The sequence below is a fragment of the Lathyrus oleraceus genome, chromosome 2 (assembly GCF_024323335.1).
Source record: "Lathyrus oleraceus cultivar Zhongwan6 chromosome 2, CAAS_Psat_ZW6_1.0, whole genome shotgun sequence".
Classification (NCBI taxonomy): domain Eukaryota; kingdom Viridiplantae; phylum Streptophyta; class Magnoliopsida; order Fabales; family Fabaceae; genus Lathyrus; species Lathyrus oleraceus.
In genome coordinates, this window is record NC_066580.1 from 273,788,055 (window position 1) to 273,811,092 (window position 23,038).

The following is a 23,038-nucleotide window of genomic DNA, read 5'->3' on the forward strand; positions in this document are numbered from 1 at the left end:
CAAGGAATGCATAGGTTGCCCATGTCATGAACATGGTGTCATCACTTGGCAAAGATCAAACTTCAAATCCAAATGCACACTTGCCTTGCAATCCAAGTTGAATTCAGACTATCTAACATTCATTTGTGGACTTATGGCAATGATTTTATGGGCCTATGCGCGCCCATGCACCCATGCATCCTCAATGACCAAATTTGGAAAGTGATTTCAAGTGTGTAAATATCAATGACTTCAGCTATAAATAGAGCCTCATATGCTCAGCAATGAACACCCCTTGGTGCCAGCTTTGATCCCCCATCTCTAACCCTCACTTTGCAAAGGATAAACCTGAGAAATTCATTTGAATTTGAGGTTGAATTTCCACTGTTTTGAAATTCAAATCTCCAGGAATCCACAGCCTTGTAAGCATCAAATCCTTCTTCTGCAAGTAAGTGGAGTGAGATCAAGCATAAGCAATATTAAGATTAGTTAAATCTAGACCTCCACCGAACGTATTTTCCAGAAATTTTGATCTCTTCGATAATCTCAAATTCTTGCTCAATTCTATTGATTCTTTGGTCGTCTGAAGTCCTACCAATGTAGGCAAGAAGATTGAGTTTCTTTGAGGCCAAATCGAAGCAAATCAGTTCATGTACCTCAAATTTCAACTCCATGTATCTCTCAATATACTTGGAGTTAGCGTGAATTGAGGTCAGATTCGAGCTCAGTGCCATTTTTACTTTGAAATCATGTCATTGTTTTTAATTTTGGTGATGGTTGATGGTGGACCAGTCTGGTAAGGTCCACTGGAGAAGACGACCGGAGCTACAACTCCGGCGATGTGTTGGCATCTCTGACAGCCATAGGATCCATCTCATTTGTTTTAATCTGGTTCGTTCCTTTTGAATACCATACCTATTGCGTGCCGACTCATGTGCACGGTGGAACGCGTGTTTCTGGCCACTTGATCTGCCACTTCAATTAATGAGGGAGACCAAGTGGTCCACGTTTTTTTTTATATTTGAATTTTCATTTTAATTGCATTTTTTTCAATAATTCATATGAAATTTAATATTGATCCAAAAAAAATGGGACTTTCACCAAAAAAATTCAAATATTTTTCTATTTCATATTCTGAATTAAAATTATTTTTTGGATCATTATTAATTTTTTTCATGAATTAATTGATTTTGCATTTGTTTTTAATTGTTTAAAAATATTTTTAAATGTCCAAAAATTATGAAATTTTTTCTCCAAGGTCCTTCGACCTTGTTTGACCTGTGATAAATCTCATGGCCATTTATTTGGTGTTTTGATGAGATTTTAGGAATTGGACAAACCATATTTAATTTAAATACACTATTTTAGTATTTTAATTTGAATAAATGCCAAATATATTTGTTGACCAATTGTGATGACTTGTTTATGTTTAACTCTTGTTGTTGGGCCTTGGTCAAGCTTGATTTGACTTTGTCAGATTAATATCATTGGATTTAGGGGATTGATGGAATGCACATTCCATCTCCCAAAATGAATGGATGATATTAATTTGGTAAAAGTCCTCCATTTACCAATTTGTGTTTTGATCCATCCCCCTCCCTCATCATCTCATTCCTCTTCTTCATTCATTCATTCCATTTGGCATGTGACATCTCAAAGTCCTAAGGTGGTCATGGTGAGTCCATCAGGATAAATAGATAATGTCATTTCTCTCTCAGCTAAAACTTTGAAACATCTCCTCTGAGCTTCATTCCTAAAGACAACCTCCATGTCATTAACAGGCTGCATTCTCCTAAGTTAGTATTGAGTTATCCTAAACTACGTTAGCTTGAAAGTAGACGAAGATTATGTTAGTAGTTAATTGAACCGCATGTAGTGCTAAAAGAGATAATAATAGTAATAATAATAATAATAATAATAATAATAATAATAAAAATAATAATAAAAGTAAAATAAAAATAAAATAAAAATAAAATATAGAAGTAATAGTTATAATAAGTGAAAATAAAAACTTAAGATCGTGGGTTGCCTCCCACGTAGCGCTTCGTTTACTGTCGGGAGCTCGACATTAATTAAGAATGAGGTTATTATTTCGAAAAAATGGGTAGCTCTTCTAATTTGTAACTCATGCATAAATCCTTGTTTTCTACGCTTTGGTAATGCTTAAGTTGTTGCCCGTTTATGACGAATGTCTCATTGGATTTACCTCTTATTTCTACTGCTCCACTTTGGAAAACTCTTTTGACCTCAAAAGGGCCAGACCGTCTAGAATGAAGTTTTCTTGGAAATAATTTAAGTCGAGAATTAAAGAGAAGGATTGTGTCGCCTTCTTTGAATTATAGCCTTGTTATTCGTTTATCATGCCACTGTTTGGTTTTTTCCTTGTAAATTTGGGCATTTTCATAGGCATCTATTCTAAGTTCTTCTAGTTCATGAATACCTAAGATTATTTTCTCTCCTGTGGCTGTGTAATTCATGTTTAGGGTCTTAATTGCCCAATAAGCTTTATGCTCGAGTTCTACAGGCATGTGACATGGTTTACGATAAACTAGTTTAAATGGAGTGGTTCCTATCAGAGTTTTATAAGTTGTCCTATAAGCCCACAGAGCTTCATGAAGTTTTGCAGACCAACCATTCCTAGAAGTTGCAACATTTTTCTCTAATATTTGCTTAATTTCTCTATTGGAAACCTCAACTTGCCCACTTGTTTGAGGGTGGTAAGGCGTTGTTACTCGGTGTCGGACTCCATATTTGAGCAATAGCATTTCAAAGATGTTTGAAATGAAATGGGAGCCACTGTCGCTAATGACAATCCTTGGTACACCGAATCTAGGAAAACTTACATTCTTGAAAAGTTTGATGACTACTCGTGCATCATTAGTAGGAGAGGCTACTTCCTCAATCTATTTCAATACATAATCGACTGCAACGAGTATGTGCTTATTACCAAAAGAAGATGGGAAGGGCCCATGAAATCTATTCCCCAAACATCAAAGACTTCTACTTCTAAGATACCTTTCAGTGGAATCTCATCACGTCTAGAGATATTTCCAGTGCATTGACATCAGTCGCAATTTATAATTGCGGTGTGGACATCTTTCCAAAGATTAGGCCAAAAGAGACTGATTATAAGATCTTCGCACAAGTCTTTGAGGTGCTTGCATGCCCTCCATAGGGTGCAGAGTGGCAATGAGATATGATATCATTTACTTCCGATTCAGGGACACATCGATGGAAAATATCATCGGCGCCTCTCTTAAAGAGTAGGGGTTCATCCCAATAGTAATGTTTAAGGTCATGGAAGAATTGCTTCTTTTGCTGGTAAGTAAGTCTGGTGGAAGTACTTCAGCTGCTAAGTAGTTGACAAAGTCAGCATACCATGGCAGCGTGGTTTTGGTGCAAATTGATTCCACAACTTCATTAGTTTATGTGTCATTATACATCAAAGAACATTTGACTATTTTGCTTTCACTTTGTAACTAGTCTACAAGTCGATCGTAGGGGAAACGTCATTGATGGGCACTTGTTCGGGTTTTAGGTCCTCAATCCTAGAGAGATGATATGCTACCACATTTTTATTGCTTTTATTATCCTTGATCTCTAAATCAAATTCTTATAAAAGCATAATCAATCTTAAAAGTCTCAGTTTAGCATCCTTCTTACTTAATAGATACCTAATTGTAGCGTGGTCGGTATAGACAATTATATTCGCTCATACTAAGTAGGAACAAAATTTATTCGAAGTGAACACAACATCTAGGAGTTCCTTTTTTGTGGTGGTGTAGTTCATCTGCACGTTGTCTAAGGTTCTACTTGCATAATAAATCGTATGAAGCTTTTTATCCTTTCTTTGTCCCAAGACAGTGCCAACGACATAATCATTAGCGTCACACATTATCTCAAATGGCTTACTCCAATCAGGTGGTTGCATAATGGGTGCGATAATAAGAGACATTTTTCAGATGTTCGAACACTTTTAAGCAGTCTTCATCAAATATGAATTCAACATCTTTCCTTAGTAGGCACGTTAGTGGTTTGATTATTTTAGAGAAATCTTTAATGAATCGTCGGAGGTTGAAAATTTTCTATAATTTCTATTTTTGCTTTATCTACTTCGATCCCTCGGTCGGATATAACATGTCCAAGTACGATTCCTTATCAGATCAGGAAATGACATTTTTCCCAATTTAATATGCGATTGACTTTAACGCGTCTTTCAAGTACCATTTCTAGGTTTGAAAGACATCCTTCAAAACTTTGCCCATAAACAGAGAATTTTTCCATAAACACTTCCATTATGTCATCTATAAAATCAACAAAGATTGACATCATACATCTTTGAAATGTTGTAGGAGCGTTACACAGTCCAAACGACATTCGTCGATAAGTGAACGTGCCAAAAGGACAAGTGAAGGTAGTCTTTTCTTGGTCATCATGATGAATAAGAATTCGGAAGAATTCTGAGTATCCATCTAAATAACAGAAATGAAAATGTTTAGCCATTCGTTGAAGCATTTGATCGATGAAAGGCCATGGAAAATGATCTTTACGAGTGGCTTTATTCAGTTTTCTATAGTCTATGCACATCCTCCATCTAGTTTGAATTTGTTTTGCTATGGATTCACCCTTTTCGTTACTGGAAAATGTAACACCTCCCTTCTTGGCACAACATGTATTGGACTGACCCAATTATTGTCGGATATCAGGTATATAATTCCTGCTTCTAATAGTTTGTGTACCTCCTTTTTGACTACATCACTCAAGATATGATTTATTCTTCTTTGATATTCTCTAGAGGTTTTACAGTCCTCCTCTAGCATAATGTGATACATACGTATAGAGGGACTTATTCCTTTTAGGTCCAAGATGTTATAGCCTAAAGTTGTTGGATACTTTCTTAAGACATGAAGTAATTTTTCGATGTCTAGGAATTCATACCTTAGGTCTTTGGGTAGTGTTTTAAGTTATATAGAAGGTTTCTTTAAGAATGGCATTGGATTGGGCGTTAGTGCTAGACATTCCCTCAGTCTGTCATCTACGTATCATCTTCGAATGTAGGAGGAGCTGGAACCTTTAGTAATTCAGTATACTTAGATGGTTCCCTCTCCATTTCTTTCACACATTCATCGATGACGTCTAAGAAACAACATGAATCTTCTATAGCTTGCGCCTTTAAGAATTGAGCTAAAATAAATTCGACTTTTTCTTCACCAACTTCAAAAGTTAGCTTTCCTTTCATGACATCTATGATGGCTCCAAGTGTGGCTAAAAAGGGTCTTCCTAAAATAATAGGGATGTTGGAATCATCCTTTATATCCATTATTACAAAGTCGGTGGGAATATAGAATTGACCTATACGAACGAGAACATTCTCTAGGCATTAAACTAACACTAGCTCCTAAGTCGCACATAGCTTTGTCTATGATAAACTTTCCGATCACACATGGTATGGAAAATATATCTGGGTCTCTCAGCTTGCTTAAGAGGTGTGTTATTTTGAATAATACCGCTACACTCAGCAGTAAGCATAACAATTTCATTATCCTCAAGATTTTTCTTATTAGATAAGATATCTTTAAGGAATTTAGCCTATGAAGGCATTTACGTAATGGCTTCTATGAATGGTATAGTGATATTAAGCACTTCAGAAGTTCTACAAATTACTTAAATTGTCCTTCATTTTTGGACTTAGCAAGTCTTTGAGGATAAGGTATAGGTGGTTTGTATGGTGGCGAAGGCACATAAGGTGTTTCTTTATCTTCTGACTCTCCATTTTTGTCTTCCTTTCCATCATGGGTTGGTTCGTTTACCTTTTTAGTTCCTTTAACAGAGTTTTGATTCATGGCTGGGTTTTGGAGTCTTGGGTCAAATGGTTCATCTAATTTTGTCCCACTTCGTAGTGTAATAGCATTAGCATGGCCTTTTGGGTTAGGTTGTGGTTGACCAAGAAATGTTCCAACTGGAACTGCTATTGTTACTTGTTGTTGGGCTACATGGAAAATTTGGGTTTCTAACATTTTATTATAGGTAGCCATAGCATCAAGTTTACTTGACAATTGTTTCATCGTTTCACTCGTATGAGCATTTTGATTTGCGAAATCTTTGTTTTTTGAGCTTGAGCAATCATAAAGTTTTCCATCATTATCTCTAGATTTGACTTTCTAGGTGCTTTTGGAACAACAGGGGATCCTTTCTGATAACCAGGTGGAATAGCAGGTGTTAGGTTTCAAGGAAACAAAGCGTTGTTATTTTTCTAAGAAAAGTTCAAATGATTTCTCCAACCAGGATTGTAGGTGTTAGAATATGGGTTTCCTTGAGTGTAATTTACTTGGTTGGTAGGAATACCAGCCAAAAACTGACAATCAGCATTAGTGTGTCCAGGGGTTCCACACAATTCACAACATGGTGTTACTGCATCTCCGATAGCTGCTGTTGTAATGGATAAACTTTTGATCTTTTGAGTAAGTGCATCTATTTTAACATTGATGCGGTCTATGCTATTAACTTCGTACATTCTTCCTTTCGGAGTTAGGTTTTCGGTAGCAGTGCATTCAACTCCCTATTATAAATGATTTTGATCCATGTTCTGTATGAGTTCATATGCTTCATCATATGGTTTTTCCATTAAAGCACCGCCAGCTGCAACACTCAAACTCATTTTAGTGTTATGCAAAAGACCATTGTAGAAAGTATGGATAATCAACCATTGCTTAAGTCCATGGTGTGGACAAAGTTGCATCATGTCCTTGTATCTTTCCCAAGCGTAGAAAAGAGATTTGTTGTCTTTTTACTTAAATCCGTTGATTTGAGCTCTTAGCATAGCCGTCATGCTTGTTGGGAAATATCGGGCTAAAAAGACTTTCTTCAACTCGTCCCATGTGGTTACAGAGTTCGAAGGTAAGACAAGCTCTAGTTCTATCTCTTAAGGAAAAAGGCAAAAGGATTAGTCTAATTGCTTCGGGACTGACACCATTAGCTTTCACTGTGTCTGTGTACTACACAAACGCTGATGAATGTAAGTTTGGATTGTCTATAGGACTACCTGAAAATTGGTTTTGTTGAACGACTGATAACAACGAAGCTTTTAATTCGAAATCGCTTCGGTTGATGGCAGGGGCAACAATATTGTTATATGGTTCCTCCTGTGAAGGAACAACATAATACTTAAGAGACGTATTATTTTGAATAATACCGCTACACTCAACAGTAAGCATAACAATTTCATTATCCTCAAGATTTTTCTTATTAGATAAGATATCTTCAAGGAATTTAGCATATGAAGCCATTTGCCTAATGGCTTCTGTGAATGGTATAGTGATATTAAGCTACTTCAGAAGTTGTATGAATTTCTTAAATTGTCCTTCATTTTTGGACTTAGCAAGTCTTTGAGGATAAGGTATAGGTGGTTTGTATGGTGGAGAAGGCACATAAGGTGTTTCTTTATCTTCTGACTCTCCATTTTTGTCTTCCTTTCCATCATGGGTTGGTTCGTTTACCTTTTCAGTTCCTTTACCAGAGTTTTGATTCATGGCTGGATTTTGGAGTCTTGGGTCAAATGGTTCATCTAATTTTGTCCCACTTCGTAGTGTAATAGCATTAGCATGGCCTTTTGGGTTAGGTTGTGGTTGACCAAGAAATGTTCCAACTGGAACTGCTATTGTTACTTGTTGTTGGGCTACATGGAAAATTTGGGTTTCTAACATTTTATTATGGGTAGCCATAGCATCAAGTTTACTTGACAATTGTTTCATCGTTTCACTCGTATGAGCATTTTGATTTGCGAAATCTTTGTTTTTTGAGCTTGAGCAATCATAAAGTTTTCCATCATTATCTCTAGATTTGACTTTCTAGGTGCTTTTGGAACAACAGGGGATCCTTTCTGATAACCAGGTGGAATAGCAGGTGTTAGGTTTCAAGGAAACAAAGCGTTGTTATTTTTCTAAGAAAAGTTCAGATGATTTCTCCAGCCAGGATTGTAAGTGTTAGAATATGGGTTTCCTTGAGTGTAATTTACTTGGTTGGTAGGAATACCAGCCAAAAACTGACAATCAGCATTAGTGTGTCCAGGGGTTCCACACAATTCACAACTTGGTGTTACTGCATCTCCGATAGCTGCTGGTGTAATGGCTAAACTTTTGAACTTTTGAGTAAGTGCATCTATTTTAAGATTGATGCGGTCTATGCTATTAACTTCGTACATTCTTCCTTTCGGAGTTAGGTTTTCGGTAGCAGTGCATTCAACTCCCTGTTATAAATGATTTTGATCCATGTTCTGTATGAGTTCATATGCTTCATCATATGGTTTTTCCATTAAAGCACCGCCAGCTGCAACACTCAAACTCATTTTAGTGTTATGCAAAAGACCATTGTAGAAAGTATGGATAATCAACCATTGCTTAAGTCCATGGTGTGGACAAAGTTGCATCATGTCCTTGTATCTTTCCCAAGCGTAGAAAAGAGATTTGTTGTCTTTTTACTTAAATCCGTTGATTTGAGCTCTTAGCATCGCCGTCATGCTTGTTGGGAAATATCGGGCTAAAAAGACTTTCTTCAACTCGTCCCATGTGGTTACAGAGTTCGAAGGTAAGACAAGCTCTAGTTCTATCTCTTAAGGAAAAAGGCAAAAGGATTAGTCTAATTGCTTCGGGACTGACACCATTAGCTTTCACTGTGTCTGTGTACTACACAAACGCTGATGAATGTAAGTTTGGATTGTCTATAGGACTACCTGAAAATTGGTTTTGTTGAACGACTGATAACAACGAAGCTTTTAATTCGAAATCGCTTCGGTTGATGGCAGGGGCAACAATATTGTTATATGGTTCCTCCTGTGAAGGAACAACATAATACTTAAGAGACGTATTATTTTGAATAATACCGCTACACTCAACAGTAAGCATAACAATTTCATTATCCTCAAGATTTTTCTTATTAGATAAGATATCTTCAAGGAATTTAGCATATGAAGCCATTTGCCTAATGGCTTCTGTGAATGGTATAGTGATATTAAGCTACTTCAGAAGTTGTATGAATTTCTTAAATTGTCCTTCATTTTTGGACTTAGCAAGTCTTTGAGGATAAGGTATAGGTGGTTTGTATGGTGGAGAAGGCACATAAGGTGTTTCTTTATCTTCTGACTCTCCATTTTTGTCTTCCTTTCCATCATGGGTTGGTTCGTTTACCTTTTCAGTTCCTTTACCAGAGTTTTGATTCATGGCTGGATTTTGGAGTCTTGGGTCAAATGGTTCATCTAATTTTGTCCCACTTCGTAGTGTAATAGCATTAGCATGGCCTTTTGGGTTAGGTTGTGGTTGACCAAGAAATGTTCCAACTGGAACTGCTATTGTTACTTGTTGTTGGGCTACATGGAAAATTTGGGTTTCTAACATTTTATTATGGGTAGCCATAGCATCAAGTTTACTTGACAATTGTTTCATCGTTTCACTCGTATGAGCATTTTGATTTGCGAAATCTTTGTTTTTTAAGCTTGAGCAATCATAAAGTTTTCCATCATTATCTCTAGATTTGACTTTCTAGGTGCTTTTGGAACAACAGGGGATCCTTTCTGATAACCAGGTGGAATAGCAGGTGTTAGGTTTCAAGGAAACAAAGCGTTGTTATTTTTCTAAGAAAAGTTCAGATGATTTCTCCAGCCAGGATTGTAAGTGTTAGAATATGGGTTTCCTTGAGTGTAATTTACTTGGTTGGTAGGAATACCAGCCAAAAACTGACAATCAGCATTAGTGTGTCCAGGGGTTCCACACAATTCACAACTTGGTGTTACTGCATCTCCGATAGCTGCTGGTGTAATGGCTAAACTTTTGATCTTTTGAGTAAGTGCATCTATTTTAACATTGATGCGGTCTATGCTATTAACTTCGTACATTCTTCCTTTCGGAGTTAGGTTTTCGGTAGCAGTGCATTCAACTCCCTGTTATAAATGATTTTGATCCATGTTCTGTATGAGTTCATATGCTTCATCATATGGTTTTTCCATTAAAGCACCGCCAGCTGCAACACTCAAACTCATTTTAGTGTTATGCAAAAGACCATTGTAGAAAGTATGGATAATCAACCATTGCTTAAGTCCTTGGTGTGGACAAAGTTGCATCATGTCCTTGTATCTTTCCCAAGCGTAGAAAAGAGATTTGTTGTCTTTTTACTTAAATCCGTTGATTTGAGCTCTTAGCATAGCCGTCATGCTTGTTGGGAAATATCGGGCTAAAAAGACTTTCTTCAACTCGTCCCATGTGGTTACAGAGTTCGAAGGTAAGACAAGCTCTAGTTCTATCTCTTAAGGAAAAAGGCAAAAGGATTAGTCTAATTGCTTCGGGACTGACACCATTAGCTTTCACTGTGTCTGTGTACTACACAAACGCTGATGAATGTAAGTTTGGATTGTCTATAGGACTACCTGAAAATTGGTTTTGTTGAACGACTGATAACAACGAAGCTTTTAATTCGAAATCGCTTCGGTTGATGGCAGGGGCAACAATATTGTTATATGGTTCCTCCTGTGAAGGAACAACATAATACTTAAGAGACGTATTATTTTGAATAATACCGCTACACTCAACAGTAAGCATAACAATTTCATTATCCTCAAGATTTTTCTTATTAGATAAGATATCTTCAAGGAATTTAGCATATGAAGCCATTTGCCTAATGGCTTCTGTGAATGGTATAGTGATATTAAGCTACTTCAGAAGTTGTATGAATTTCTTAAATTGTCCTTCATTTTTGGACTTAGCAAGTCTTTGAGGATAAGGTATAGGTGGTTTGTATGGTGGAGAAGGCACATAAGGTGTTTCTTTATCTTCTGACTCTCCATTTTTGTCTTCCTTTCCATCATGGGTTGGTTCGTTTACCTTTTCAGTTCCTTTACCAGAGTTTTGATTCATGGCTGGATTTTGGAGTCTTGGGTCAAATGGTTCATCTAATTTTGTCCCACTTCGTAGTGTAATAGCATTAGCATGGCCTTTTGGGTTAGGTTGTGGTTGACCAAGAAATGTTCCAACTGGAACTGCTATTGTTACTTGTTGTTGGGCTACATGGAAAATTTGGGTTTCTAACATTTTATTATGGGTAGCCATAGCATCAAGTTTACTTGACAATTGTTTCATCGTTTCACTCGTATGAGCATTTTGATTTGCGAAATCTTTGTTTTTTGAGCTTGAGCAATCATAAAGTTTTCCATCATTATCTCTAGATTTGACTTTCTAGGTGCTTTTGGAACAACAGGGGATCCTTTCTGATAACCAGGTGGAATAGCAGGTGTTAGGTTTCAAGGAAACAAAGCGTTGTTATTTTTCTAAGAAAAGTTCAGATGATTTCTCCAGCCAGGATTGTAAGTGTTAGAATATGGGTTTCCTTGAGTGTAATTTACTTGGTTGGTAGGAATACCAGCCAAAAACTGACAATCAGCATTAGTGTGTCCAGGGGTTCCACACAATTCACAACTTGGTGTTACTGCATCTCCGATAGCTGCTGGTGTAATGGCTAAACTTTTGATCTTTTGAGTAAGTGCATCTATTTTAACATTGATGCGGTCTATGCTATTAACTTCGTACATTCTTCCTTTCGGAGTTAGGTTTTCGGTAGCAGTGCATTCAACTCCCTGTTATAAATGATTTTGATCCATGTTCTGTATGAGTTCATATGCTTCATCATATGGTTTTTCCATTAAAGCACCGCCAGCTGCAACACTCAAACTCATTTTAGTGTTATGCAAAAGACCATTGTAGAAAGTATGGATAATCAACCATTGCTTAAGTCCTTGGTGTGGACAAAGTTGCATCATGTCCTTGTATCTTTCCCAAGCGTAGAAAAGAGATTTGTTGTCTTTTTACTTAAATCCGTTGATTTGAGCTCTTAGCATAGCCGTCTTGCTTGTTGGGAAATATCGGGCTAAAAAGACTTTCTTCAACTCGTCCCATGTGGTTACAGAGTTCGAAGGTGAGAAAAGCTCTAGTTCTATCTCTTAAGGAAAAAGGCAAAAGGCTTAGTCTAATTGCTTCGGGACTGACACCATTTGCTTTCACTGTGTCTGTGTACTACACAAACGCTGGTGAATGTAAGTTTGGATTGTCTATAGGACTACCTGAAAATTCGTTTTGTTGAACGACTGATAACAGCGAAGCTTTTAATTAGAAATCGCTTCGGTTGATGGCAGGGGCAACAATATTGTTATATGGTTCCTCTTGTGAAGGAACAACATAGTACTTAAGAGACGTATTATTTTGAATAATACCGCTACACTCAACAGTAAGCATAACGATTTCATTATCCTCAAGATTTTTCTTATTAGATAAGATATCTTCAAGGAATTTAGCATATGAAGCCATTTGCCTAATGGCTTCTGTGAATGGTATAGTGATATTAAGCTACTTCAGAAGTTGTATGAATTTCTTAAATTGTCCTTCATTTTTGGACTTAGCAAGTCTTTGAGGATAAGGTATAGGTGGTTTGTATGGTGGAGAAGGCACATAAGGTGTTTCTTTATCTTCTGACTCTCCATTTTTGTCTTCCTTTCCATCATGGGTTGGTTCGTTTACCTTTTTAGTTCCTTTACCAGAGTTTTGATTCATGGCTGGATTTTGGAGTCTTGGGTCAAATGGTTCATCTAATTTTGTCCCACTTCGTAGTGTAATAGCATTAGCATGGCCTTTTGGGTTAGGTTGTGGTTGACCAAGAAATGTTCCAACTGGAACTGCTATTGTTACTTGTTGTTGGGCTACATGGAAAATTTGGGTTTCTAACATTTTATTATGGGTAGCCATAGCATCAAGTTTACTTGACAATTGTTTCAGCGTTTCACTCGTATGAGCATTTTGATTTGCGAAATCTTTGTTTTTTGAGCTTGAGCAATCATAAAGTTTTCCATCATTATCTCTAGATTTGACTTTCTAGGTGCTTTTGGAACAACAGGGGATCCTTTCTGATAACCAGGTGGAATAGCAGGTGTTAGGTTTCAAGGAATTAAAGCGTTGTTATTTTTCTAAGAAAAGTTCAGATGATTTCTCTAGCCAGGATTGTAAGTGTTAGAATATGGGTTTCCTTGAGTGTAATTTACTTGGTTGGTAGGAATACCAGCCAAAAACTGACAATCAACATTAGTGTGTTCAGGGGTTCCACACAATTCACAACTTGGTGTTACTGCATCTCCGATAGCTGCTGGTGTAATGGCTAAACTTTTGATCTTTTGAGTAAGTGCATCTATTTTAACATTGATGCGGTCTATGCTATTAACTTCGTACATTCTTCCTTTCGGAGTTAGGTTTTCGGTAGCAGTGCATTCAACTCCCTGTTATAAATGATTTTGATCCATGTTCTGTATGAGTTCATATGCTTCATCATATGGTTTTTCCATTAAAGCACCGCCAGCTGCAACACTCAAACTCATTTTAGTGTTATGCAAAAGACCATTGTAGAAAGTATGGATAATCAACCATTGCTTAAGTCCATGGTGTGGACAAAGTTGCATCATGTCCTTGTATCTTTCCCAAGCGTAGAAAAGAGATTTGTTGTCTTTTTACTTAAATCCGTTGATTTGAGCTCTTAGCATAGCCGTCTTGCTTGTTGGGAAATATCGGGCTAAAAAGACTTTCTTCAACTCGTCCCATGTGGTTACAGAGTTCGAAGGTGAGACAAGCTCTAGTTCTATATCTTAAGGAAAAAGGCAAAAGGCTTAGTCTAATTGCTTCGGGACTGACACCATTTGCTTTCACTGTGTCTGTGTACTACACAAACGCTGATGAATGTAAGTTTGGATTGTCTATAGGACTACCTGAAAATTGGTTTTGTTGAACGACTGATAACAACGAAGCTTTTAATTCGAAATCGCTTCGGTTGATGGCAGGGGCAACAATATTGTTATATGGTTCCTCCTGTGAAGGAACAACATAGTACTTAAGAGACGTATTATTTTGAATAATACCGCTACACTCAACAGTAAGCATAACGATTTCATTATCCTCAAGATTTTTCTTATTAGATAAGATATCTTCAAGGAATTTAGCATATGAAGCCATTTGCCTAATGGCTTCTGTGAATGGTATAGTGATATTAAGCTACTTCAGAAGTTGTATGAATTTCTTAAATTGTCCTTCATTTTTGGACTTAGCAAGTCTTTGAGGATAAGGTATAGGTGGTTTGTATGGTGGCGAAGGCACATAAGGTGTTTCTTTATCTTCTGACTCTCCATTTTTGTCTTCCTTTCCATCATGGGTTGGTTCGTTTACCATTTAATTCCTTTACCAGAGTTTTGATTCATGGTTGGATTTTGGAGTCTTGGGTCAAATGGTTCAGCTAATTTTGTCCCACTTCGTAGTGTAATAGCATTAGCATGGCCTTTTGGGTTAGGTTGTGGTTAACCAGGAAATGTTCCAACTGGGACTGCTATTGTTACTTGTTGTTGGGCTACATGGAAAATTTGGGTTTCTAACATTTTATTATGGGTAGCCATACCATCAAGTTTACTTGACAATTTTTTCATCGTTTCACTCGTATGAGCATTTTGATTTGCGAAATCTTTGTTTTTTGAGCTTGAGCAATCATAAAGTTTTCCATCATTATCTCTAGATTTGACTTTCTAGGTGCTTTTGGAGCAACAGGGGATCCTTTCTGATAACCAGGTGGAATAACACGTGTTGGGTTTCAAGGAAACAAAGCGTTGTTATTTTTATAAGAAAAGTTCGGATGATTTCTTCAGCCAGGATTGTAAGTGTTGGAATATGGGTTTCCTTGAGTGTAATTTACTTGGTTGGTTGGAATACCAGCCAATAACTGACAATCAGCATTAGTGTGTCCAGGGGTTCCACACAATTCATAACTTGGTGTTACTGCATCTCCGATAGTAGCTGGTGTAATGGCTAAACTTTTGATCTTTTGAGTAAGTGCATCTATTTTAACATTGATGCGGTCTATGCTATTAACTTCGCACATTCTTCCTTTCGGAGTTTGTTTTTCGGTAGCAGTGCATTCAACTCCCTATTATAAATGATTTTGATCCATGTTCTGTATGAGTTCATATGCTTCATCATATGGTTTGTCCATTAGAGCACCGCCAGTTGCAACACTCAAACTCATTTTAGTGTTATGCAATAGACCATTGTAGAAAGTATGGATAATCAACCATTGCTTAAGTCAATGGTGTGGACAAAGTTGCATCATGTTCTTGTATCTTTCCCAAGCGTAGAAAAGAGATTTGTTGTCTTTTCACTTAAATCCGTTGATTTGAGCTCTTAGCATAGCCGTCTTGCTTGGTGGGAAATATCGGGCTAAAAATACTTTCTTCAACTCGTCCCATGTGGTTACAGAGTTCGAAGGTAGAGACAAGCTCTAGTTCTATCTCTTAAGGAAAAAGGCAAAAGACGTAGTCTAATTGCTTCGGGACTGACACCATTTGCTTTCACTTTTTCTACGTACTGCACAAACACTGATGAATGTAAGTTTGGATTGCCTATAAGACTACCTGAAAATTGGTTTTGTTGAACGACTGATAACAGCGAAGGTTTTAATTCGAAATCGCTTCGGTTGATGGAAGGGGCAACAATGTTGTTATGTGGTTCCTCCTGTGAAGGAACAACATAATACTTAACAGACGTATTATTTTGAATAATACCGCTACACTCAGCAGTAATCATAACGATTTTATTATCCTCAAGATTTTTCTTATTAGATAAGATATCTTCAAGGAATTTAGCATATGAAGCCATTTGCCTAATGGCTTCTGTGAATGGTATAGTGATATTAAGCTACTTCAGAAGTTCTACAAATTTCTTAAATTATCCTTCATTTTTGGACTTAGCAAGTCTTTGAGGATAAGGTATAGGTGGTTTGTATGGTGGCGAAGGCACATAAGGTGTTTCTTTATCTTCTGACTCTCAATTTTTGTCTTCCTTTCCATCATGGGTAGGTTCGTTTACCTTTTTAGTTCCTTTACCAGAGTTTTGATACATGGCTGGATTTTGGAGTCTTGGGTCAACTGGTTCATCTAATTTTGTCCCACTTCGTAGTGTAATAGCATTAACATGGCCTTTTGGGTTAGGTTGTGGTTGACCAGGAAATGTTCCAACTGGGACTGCTATTGTTACTTGTTGTTGGGCTACATGGAAAATCTGGGTTTCAAACATTTTATTATGGTTAGCCATAACATCAAGTTTACTTGACAATTGTTTCATCATTTCACTCGTATGAGCATTTTGATTTGCAAAATATGTGTTTTGTTGAGCTTGAGTAGTCATAAAGTTTTCCATCATTATCTCTAGATTTGACTTTCTAGGTGCTTGTGGAGCAACAAGGGCTCCTATCTGATAACCAGGTGGAATAGCAAGTGTTAGGTTTGAAGGAAACAAAGCGTGGTTATTTTTATAAGAAAAGTTCAGATGATTTCTCCAGCCCGGATTGTAAGTGTTGGAATATGGGTTTTCTTGAGTGTAATTTACTTGGTTGGTAGGAATACCAGCCAATAACTGACATCAGCATTAGTGTGCCCAGGGGTTCCACACAATTCACAACTTGGTATTATTGCTGCTCCGATAGCTGTTGTTGTTATGGCTAAGCTTTTGATCTTTTGAGTAAGTGCATCTATTTTAGCATTGATGTGGTCTATGCTATTAACTTCGTAGATTCTTCCTTTCGGAGTTAGTTTTTCGGTAGCGGTGCATTCAAATCCCTATTATAAATGATTTTGATCCATGTTCTATATGAGTTCATATGCTTCATCATATGGTTTGTCCATTAAAGCACCGCCAGCTGCAGCGCTCAAACTCATTTTAGTGTTATGCAAAATACCATTGTAGAAAGTATGGATAATCAACCATTGCTTAAGTCCATGGTATGGACAAAGTCACATCATGTTCTTGTATCTTTCCCAAGCGTAGAAAAGAGATACGTTGTCTTTTTACTTAAATCCGTTGATTTGAGATGTTAGCATAGCCGTCTTGCTTGGTGGGAAATATCGGGCTAAAAAGACTTTCTTCAACTCGTCCCATGTGGTTATAGAGTTCGAAGGTAGATACTGGAGCCAACCTCTAGCTCAATCTCTTAAGGAAAAAGGAAAAAGACGTAGTCTAATTACTTCGGAACTGACACCATTTGCTTTCACTGTGTCTGCGTACTGCACAAACACTGATAAATGTAAGTTTGGATTGTCTATAGGGCTACCTGAAAATTGGTTTTGTTGAACGACTGATAACAGCGAAGGTTTAAATTCAAAATTGTTTCGTTTGATGGCAGGGGCAACAATGTTGTTATGTGGTTCCTCCTGTGAAGGAACAACATAATACTTAAGAGGCGTGTTATTTTGAATAATACCGCTACACTCAACAATAAGAATAACGATTTCATTATCCTCAAGATTTTTCTTTTTAGATAAAATATCTTTAAGGAATTTAGCCTTTGAAGGCATTTGCGTAATGGCTTCTATGAATGGTATAGTGATATTAAGCTACTTCAGAAGTACTACGAATTTCTTAAATTGTCCTTTATTTTTGGACTTAGCAAGTCTTTGAGGATAAGGTTTAGGTGGTTTGTATGGTGGCGAAGGCACATAAGGTGTTTCTTTATCTTTTGACTCTCCATTTTTGTCTACCTTTCCATCATGGGTTGGTTCGTTTACCTTTTTAGTTCCTTTACCAGAGTTTTGTTACATGGCTGGATTTCGGAGTCTTAGGTCAACTGGTTCATCTAATTTTGTCCCACTTCGTAGTGTAATAGCATTAGCATGGCCTTTTGGGTTAGGTTATGGTTGACCAGGAAATGTTCCAACTAGGACTGCTATTGTTACTTGTTGTTGGGCTACATGGAAAATCCGGGTTTCGAACATTTTATTATGGGTAGCCATAATATCATGTTTACTTGACAATAGTTTCATCATTTCACTCGTATGAGCATTTTGATTTGCGAAATATGTGTTTTGTTGAGCTTGAGCAGTCATCAAGTTTTCCATCATTATCTCTAGATTTGACTTTCTAGGTGCTTGTGGAGCAACAAGGGCTCCTTTCTAATAACCAGGTGGAATAGCAGGTGTTAGGTTTGAAGGAAACAAAGCGTGGTTATTTTTAGAAGAAAAGTTAGGATGATTTCTCCAGCCAGGATTGTAAATGTTGGAATATGGGTTTCCTTGAGTGTAATTTACTTGGTTGGTAGGAATACCAGCCAATAACTGACAATCAGCATTAGTGTGCCCAGGGGTTCCACACAATTCACAACTTGTTATTACTACGGCTCCGATAGCTGTTGGTGTTATGGCTAAGCTTTTGATCTTTTGAGTAAGTGCATCTATTTTAGCATTGATGCGGTCTATGCTATTAACTTCGTACATTCTCCCTTTCGGAGTTAGTTTTTGGGTAGCGGTGCATTCAACTCCCTATTATAAATGATTTTGATCCATGTTCTTTATGAGTTCATATGCTTCATCATATGGTTTGTCCATTAGAGCATCGCCAGCTGCAACGCTCACACTCATTTTAGTGTTATGCAAAATACCATTGTAGAAAGTATGGATAATCAACCATTCGTTAAGTCCATGGTGTGGACAAAGTCGCATCATGTCCTTGTATCTTTCCCAAGCGTAGAAAAGAGATTCGTTGTCTTTTTACAAAAATCTGTTGATTTGAGCTCTTAGCATAGCCGTCTTGCTTGGTGGGAAATATCGGGCTAAAAAGACTTTCTTGAACTCGTCCCACGTGGTTACAGAGTTCGAAGGTAGATACTGGAGCAAACCTCTAGCTCTATCTCTTAAGGAGAAAGGCAAAAGAAGTAGTCTAATTACTTCAGAACTGACACCAATTGCTTTCACTGTGTCTGTGTACTGCACAAACACTGATAAATGTAAGTTTGGATTGTCTATAGGACTACCTGGAAATTGGTTTTGTTGAACGACGGATAACAGCGAAGGTTTTTATTCAAAATCATTTCGGTTGATAACAACATAATACTTAAGAGGCGTGTTATTTTGAATAATACTGCTACACTCAGCAGTAAGAATAACGATTTCATTATTCTCAAGATTTTTCTTATTAAATAAGATATCTTTAAGGAATTTAGCATATGAAGGCATTTGCGTAATGTCTTTTGTAAATTGTATAGTGATATTAAGCTACTTCAGAAGTTCTACGAATTTCTTATATTGTCCTTCATTTTTGGACTTAGCAAGTCTTTGAGGATAAGGTATAGGTGGTTTGTATGGTGGCGAAGGCACATAAGGTGTTTCTTTCTCTTCTGACTCTCCATTTTTGTCTACCTTTCCATCATGGGTTGGTTCGTTTACCTTTTTAGTTCCTTCACTAGAGTTAGATACATGGCTGGATTTTGGAGTCTTGGGTCAACTGGTTCATCTAATTTTGTCCCACTTCGTAGTGTAATAGCATTAGCATGGCCTTTTGGGTTAGGTTATGGTTGACCAGGAAATGTTCCAACTGGGACTGCTATTGTTACTTGTTGTTGGGCTACATGGAAAATTTGGGTTTCTAACATTTTATTATGGGTAGCCATAGCATCAAGTTTACTTGACAATTGCTTCATCATTTCACTCGTATGAGCATTTTGATTTGCGAAATATGTGTTTTGTTGAGCTTGAGCAGTCATAAAGTTTTCCATCATTATCTCTAGATTTGACTTTCTAGGTGCTTGTGGAGCAACAAGAGCTCCTTTCTAATAACCAGGTGGAATAGCAGGTGTTAGGTTTGAAGGAAACAAAACGTGGTTATTTTTATAAGAAAAGTTCGGATGATTTCTCCAGCCAGGATTGTAAGTGTTTGAATATGGGTTTCCTTGAGTGTAATTTATTTGGTTCCACACAATAACTGACAATCAGCATTAGTGTGCTCAGGGGTTCCACATAATTCACAACTTGTTGTTACTACGGCTCCGATAGCTGTTGGTGTTATGGATAAGCTTTTGATCTTTTGAGTAAGTGCGTCTATTTTAGCATTGATGCGATCTATGCTATTAACTTTGTACATTCTGCATTTCATAGTTAGTTTTTCGGTAGCGGTGCATTCAACTCCCTATTATAAATGATTTTGTTCCATGTTCTTTATGAGTTCATATGCTTCATCACATGGTTTGTCCATTAGAGCATCGCCTGCTGCAACGCTCACACTCATTTTAGTGTTATGCAAAATACCATTGTAGAAAGTATGGATAATCAACCATTCGTTAAGTCCATGGTGTGGACAAAGTCGCATCATGTCCTTGTATCTTTCCCAAGCGTAGAAAAGAGATTTGTTGTCTTTTTACTAAAATCCGTTGATTTGAGCTCTTAGCATAGCCATCTTGCTTGGTGGGAAATATCGGGCTAAAAAGACTTTCTTCTACTCGTCCCATATGGTTACAAAGTTCGAAGGTAGATACTGGAGCCAACCTCTAGCTCTATCTCTTAAGGAAAAATGCAAAAGACGTAGTCTAATAGCTTCGGGACTGACACCATTTGCTTTCACTATGTTTTTGTACTGCACAAACACTGATAAATGAAAGTTTGGATTGTCTATAGGACTACCTGAAAATTGGTTTTGTTGAACGACTGATAACAACAAAGGTTTTAATTCGAAATCGTTTCGGTTGGTGGCAGGGGAATCAATGTTGTTTTGTGGTTCCTCCTGTGAAGGAACAACGTAATACTTAAGAGGCGTGTTATTTTGAATAACACCGCTACACTCAGAAGTAAGAATAAAGACTTCATTATTCTCAAGATATTTCTTATTAGATAAGATATCTTTAAGAAATTTAGCATGTGAAGGCATTTGCGTAATGGCTTCTGTGAATGGTATAGTGATATTAAGCTACTTCAGAAGTTCTACGAATTTCTTAAATTATCCTTCATTTTTGGACTTAGCAAGTCTTTGAGGATAAGGTATAGGTGGTTTGTATGGTGGCGAAGGCACATAAGGTGTTTCTTTATCTTCTGACTCTCCATTTTTGTCTACCTTTCCATCATGGGTTGGTTCGTTTACCTTTTTAGTTCCTTTACCAGAGTTTTGATACATGGCTGGATTTTGGAGTCTTGGGTCAATTGGTTCATCTAATTTTGTCCCACTTCGAAGTGTAATAGCATTAGCATGACCTTTTAGGTTAGGTTGTGGTTGACTAGGAAATGTTCCAACTGGGACTGCTATTGTTACTTGTTATTGGGCTACATGGAAAATCTGGGTTTCTAACATTTTATTATGGGTAGCCATAGCATCAAGTTTACTTGACAATTGTTTCATCATTTCACTCGTATGAGCATTTTGATTTGCGAAATCTTTGTTTTGTTGAGCTAGAGGAGTCATGAAGTTTTCCATCATTATCTCTAGATTTGACTTTCTAGGTGCTTGTGGAGCAACAGGGGCTCCATTCCGATAACTAGGTGGAATAGCAGGTGTTAGGTTTGAAGGAAACAAAGCGTTGTTATTTTTATAAGAAAAGTTCGGATGATTTCTCCAGCCAGGATTGTAAGTGTTGGAATATGGGTTCCCTTGAGTGTAATTTACTTGGTTGGTAGGAATACCAGCCAATAACTGACAATCAGCATTAGTGTGCCCAGGGGTTCCACACAATTCACAACTTGTTGTCACTACGGCTCCGATAGCTGTTGGTGTCTGGCTAAGCTTTTGATCTTTTGAGTAAGTGCATCTATTTTAGCATTGATGCGGTCTATGCTATTAACTTCGTACATTCTGCCTTTCGGAGTTAGTTTTTCGGTAGTGGTGCATTCAACTCCCTATTATAAATGATTTTGATCCATGTTCTTTATGAGTTCATATGCTTCATCATATGGTTTGTCCATTAGAGCATCGCCTGCTGCAACGCTCACACTCATTTTAGTGTTATGCAAAATACCATTGTAGAAAGTATGGATAATCAACCATTCGTTAAGTCCATGGTGTGGACAAAGTCGCATCATGTCCTTGTATCTTTCCCAAGCGTAGAAAAGAGATTTGTTGTCTTTTTACTAAAATCCGTTGATTTGAGCTCTTAGCATAGCCATCTTGCTTGGTGGGAAATATCGGGCTAAAAAGACTTTCTTCAACTCGTCCCATATGGTTACAAAGTTCGAAGGTAGACACTGGAGCCAACCTCTAGCTCTATCTCTTAAGGAAAAAGGAAAAAGACGTAGTCTAATAGCTTCGGGACTGACACCATTTGCTTTCACTATGTTTGTGTACTGCACAAACACTGATAAATGAAAGTTTGGATTGTCTATAGGACTACCTGAAAATTGGTTTTGTTGAACGACTAATAACAGCAAAGGTTTTAATTCGTAATCGTTTCGGCTGGTGGCAGGGGAATCAATGTTGTTTTGTGGTTCCTCCTGTGAAGGAACAACGTAATACTTAAGAGGCTTGTTATTTTGAATAACACCGCTACACTCAGAAGTAAGAATAACGACTTCATTATTCTCAAGATATTTCTTATTAGATAAGATATCTTTAAGAAATTTAGCATATGAAGGCATTTGCGTAATGGCTTCTGTGAATGGTATAGTGATATTAAGGTACTTCAGAAGTTCTACGAATTTCTTAAATTGTCCTTCATTTTTGGACTTAGCAAGTCTTTGAGGATAAGGTATAGGTGGTTTGTATGGTGGCGAAGGCACATAAGGTGTTTCTTTATCTTCTGACTCTCCATTTTTGTCTACCTTTCCATCATCGGTTGGTTCGTTTACCTTTTTAGTTCCTTTACCAGAGTTTTGATACATGGCATGATTTTGGAGTCTTGGGTCAACTGGTTCATCTAATTTTGTCCCACTTTGAAGTGTAATAGCATTAGCATGGCCTTTTAGGTTAGGTTGTGGTTGACTAGGAAATGTTCCAACTGGGACTGCTATTGTTACTTTTTATTGGGCTACATGGAAAATCTGGGTTTCTAACATTTTATTATGGGTAGCCATATCATCAAGTTTACTTGACAATTGTTTCATCATTTCGCTCGTATGAGCATTTTGATTTGCGAAATCTTTGTTTTGTTGAGCTAGAGCAGTCATGAAGTTTTCCATCATTATCTCTAGATTTGACTTTCTAGGTGCTTGTGGAGCAACAGGGGCTCCATTCCGATAACTAGGTGGAATAGCAGG

General features: G+C 37.3%; 1 protein-coding gene across 1 annotated transcript; it reads right to left on the reverse strand.

The window, feature by feature from the left end:
- Nucleotides 1-2,315: 2,315 nt before the first annotated feature.
- LOC127122875 (uncharacterized) lies at nt 2,316-5,299 on the reverse strand. The gene is made up of 3 exons (XM_051053150.1): nt 5,019-5,299; nt 2,927-3,017; nt 2,316-2,882 (listed from the first exon to the last, which is right to left on the reverse strand). The coding sequence occupies exons 1-3, from the start codon at nt 5,297-5,299 to the stop codon at nt 2,316-2,318; spliced, it is 939 nt and encodes a 312-aa protein (XP_050909107.1).
- Nucleotides 5,300-23,038: the final 17,739 nt, after the last annotated feature.

What these genes read in the sequence shown, in the direction of transcription:
- LOC127122875 (XM_051053150.1), bottom strand. Translation starts at nt 5,299, where the DNA reads ATGGATATAAAGGATGATTCCAACATCCCTATTATTTTAGGAAGACCC. An exon ending in CCTACATTCGAAGATGATAC is followed by an intron (nt 3,018 to 5,018) that starts GTAGATGACAGA and finishes AAATATCTCTAG; the next exon opens with ACGTGATGAGATTCCACTGA. An exon ending in GCCCTTCCCATCTTCTTTTG is followed by an intron (nt 2,883 to 2,926) that starts GTAATAAGCACA and finishes GTATTGAAATAG; the next exon opens with ATTGAGGAAGTAGCCTCTCC.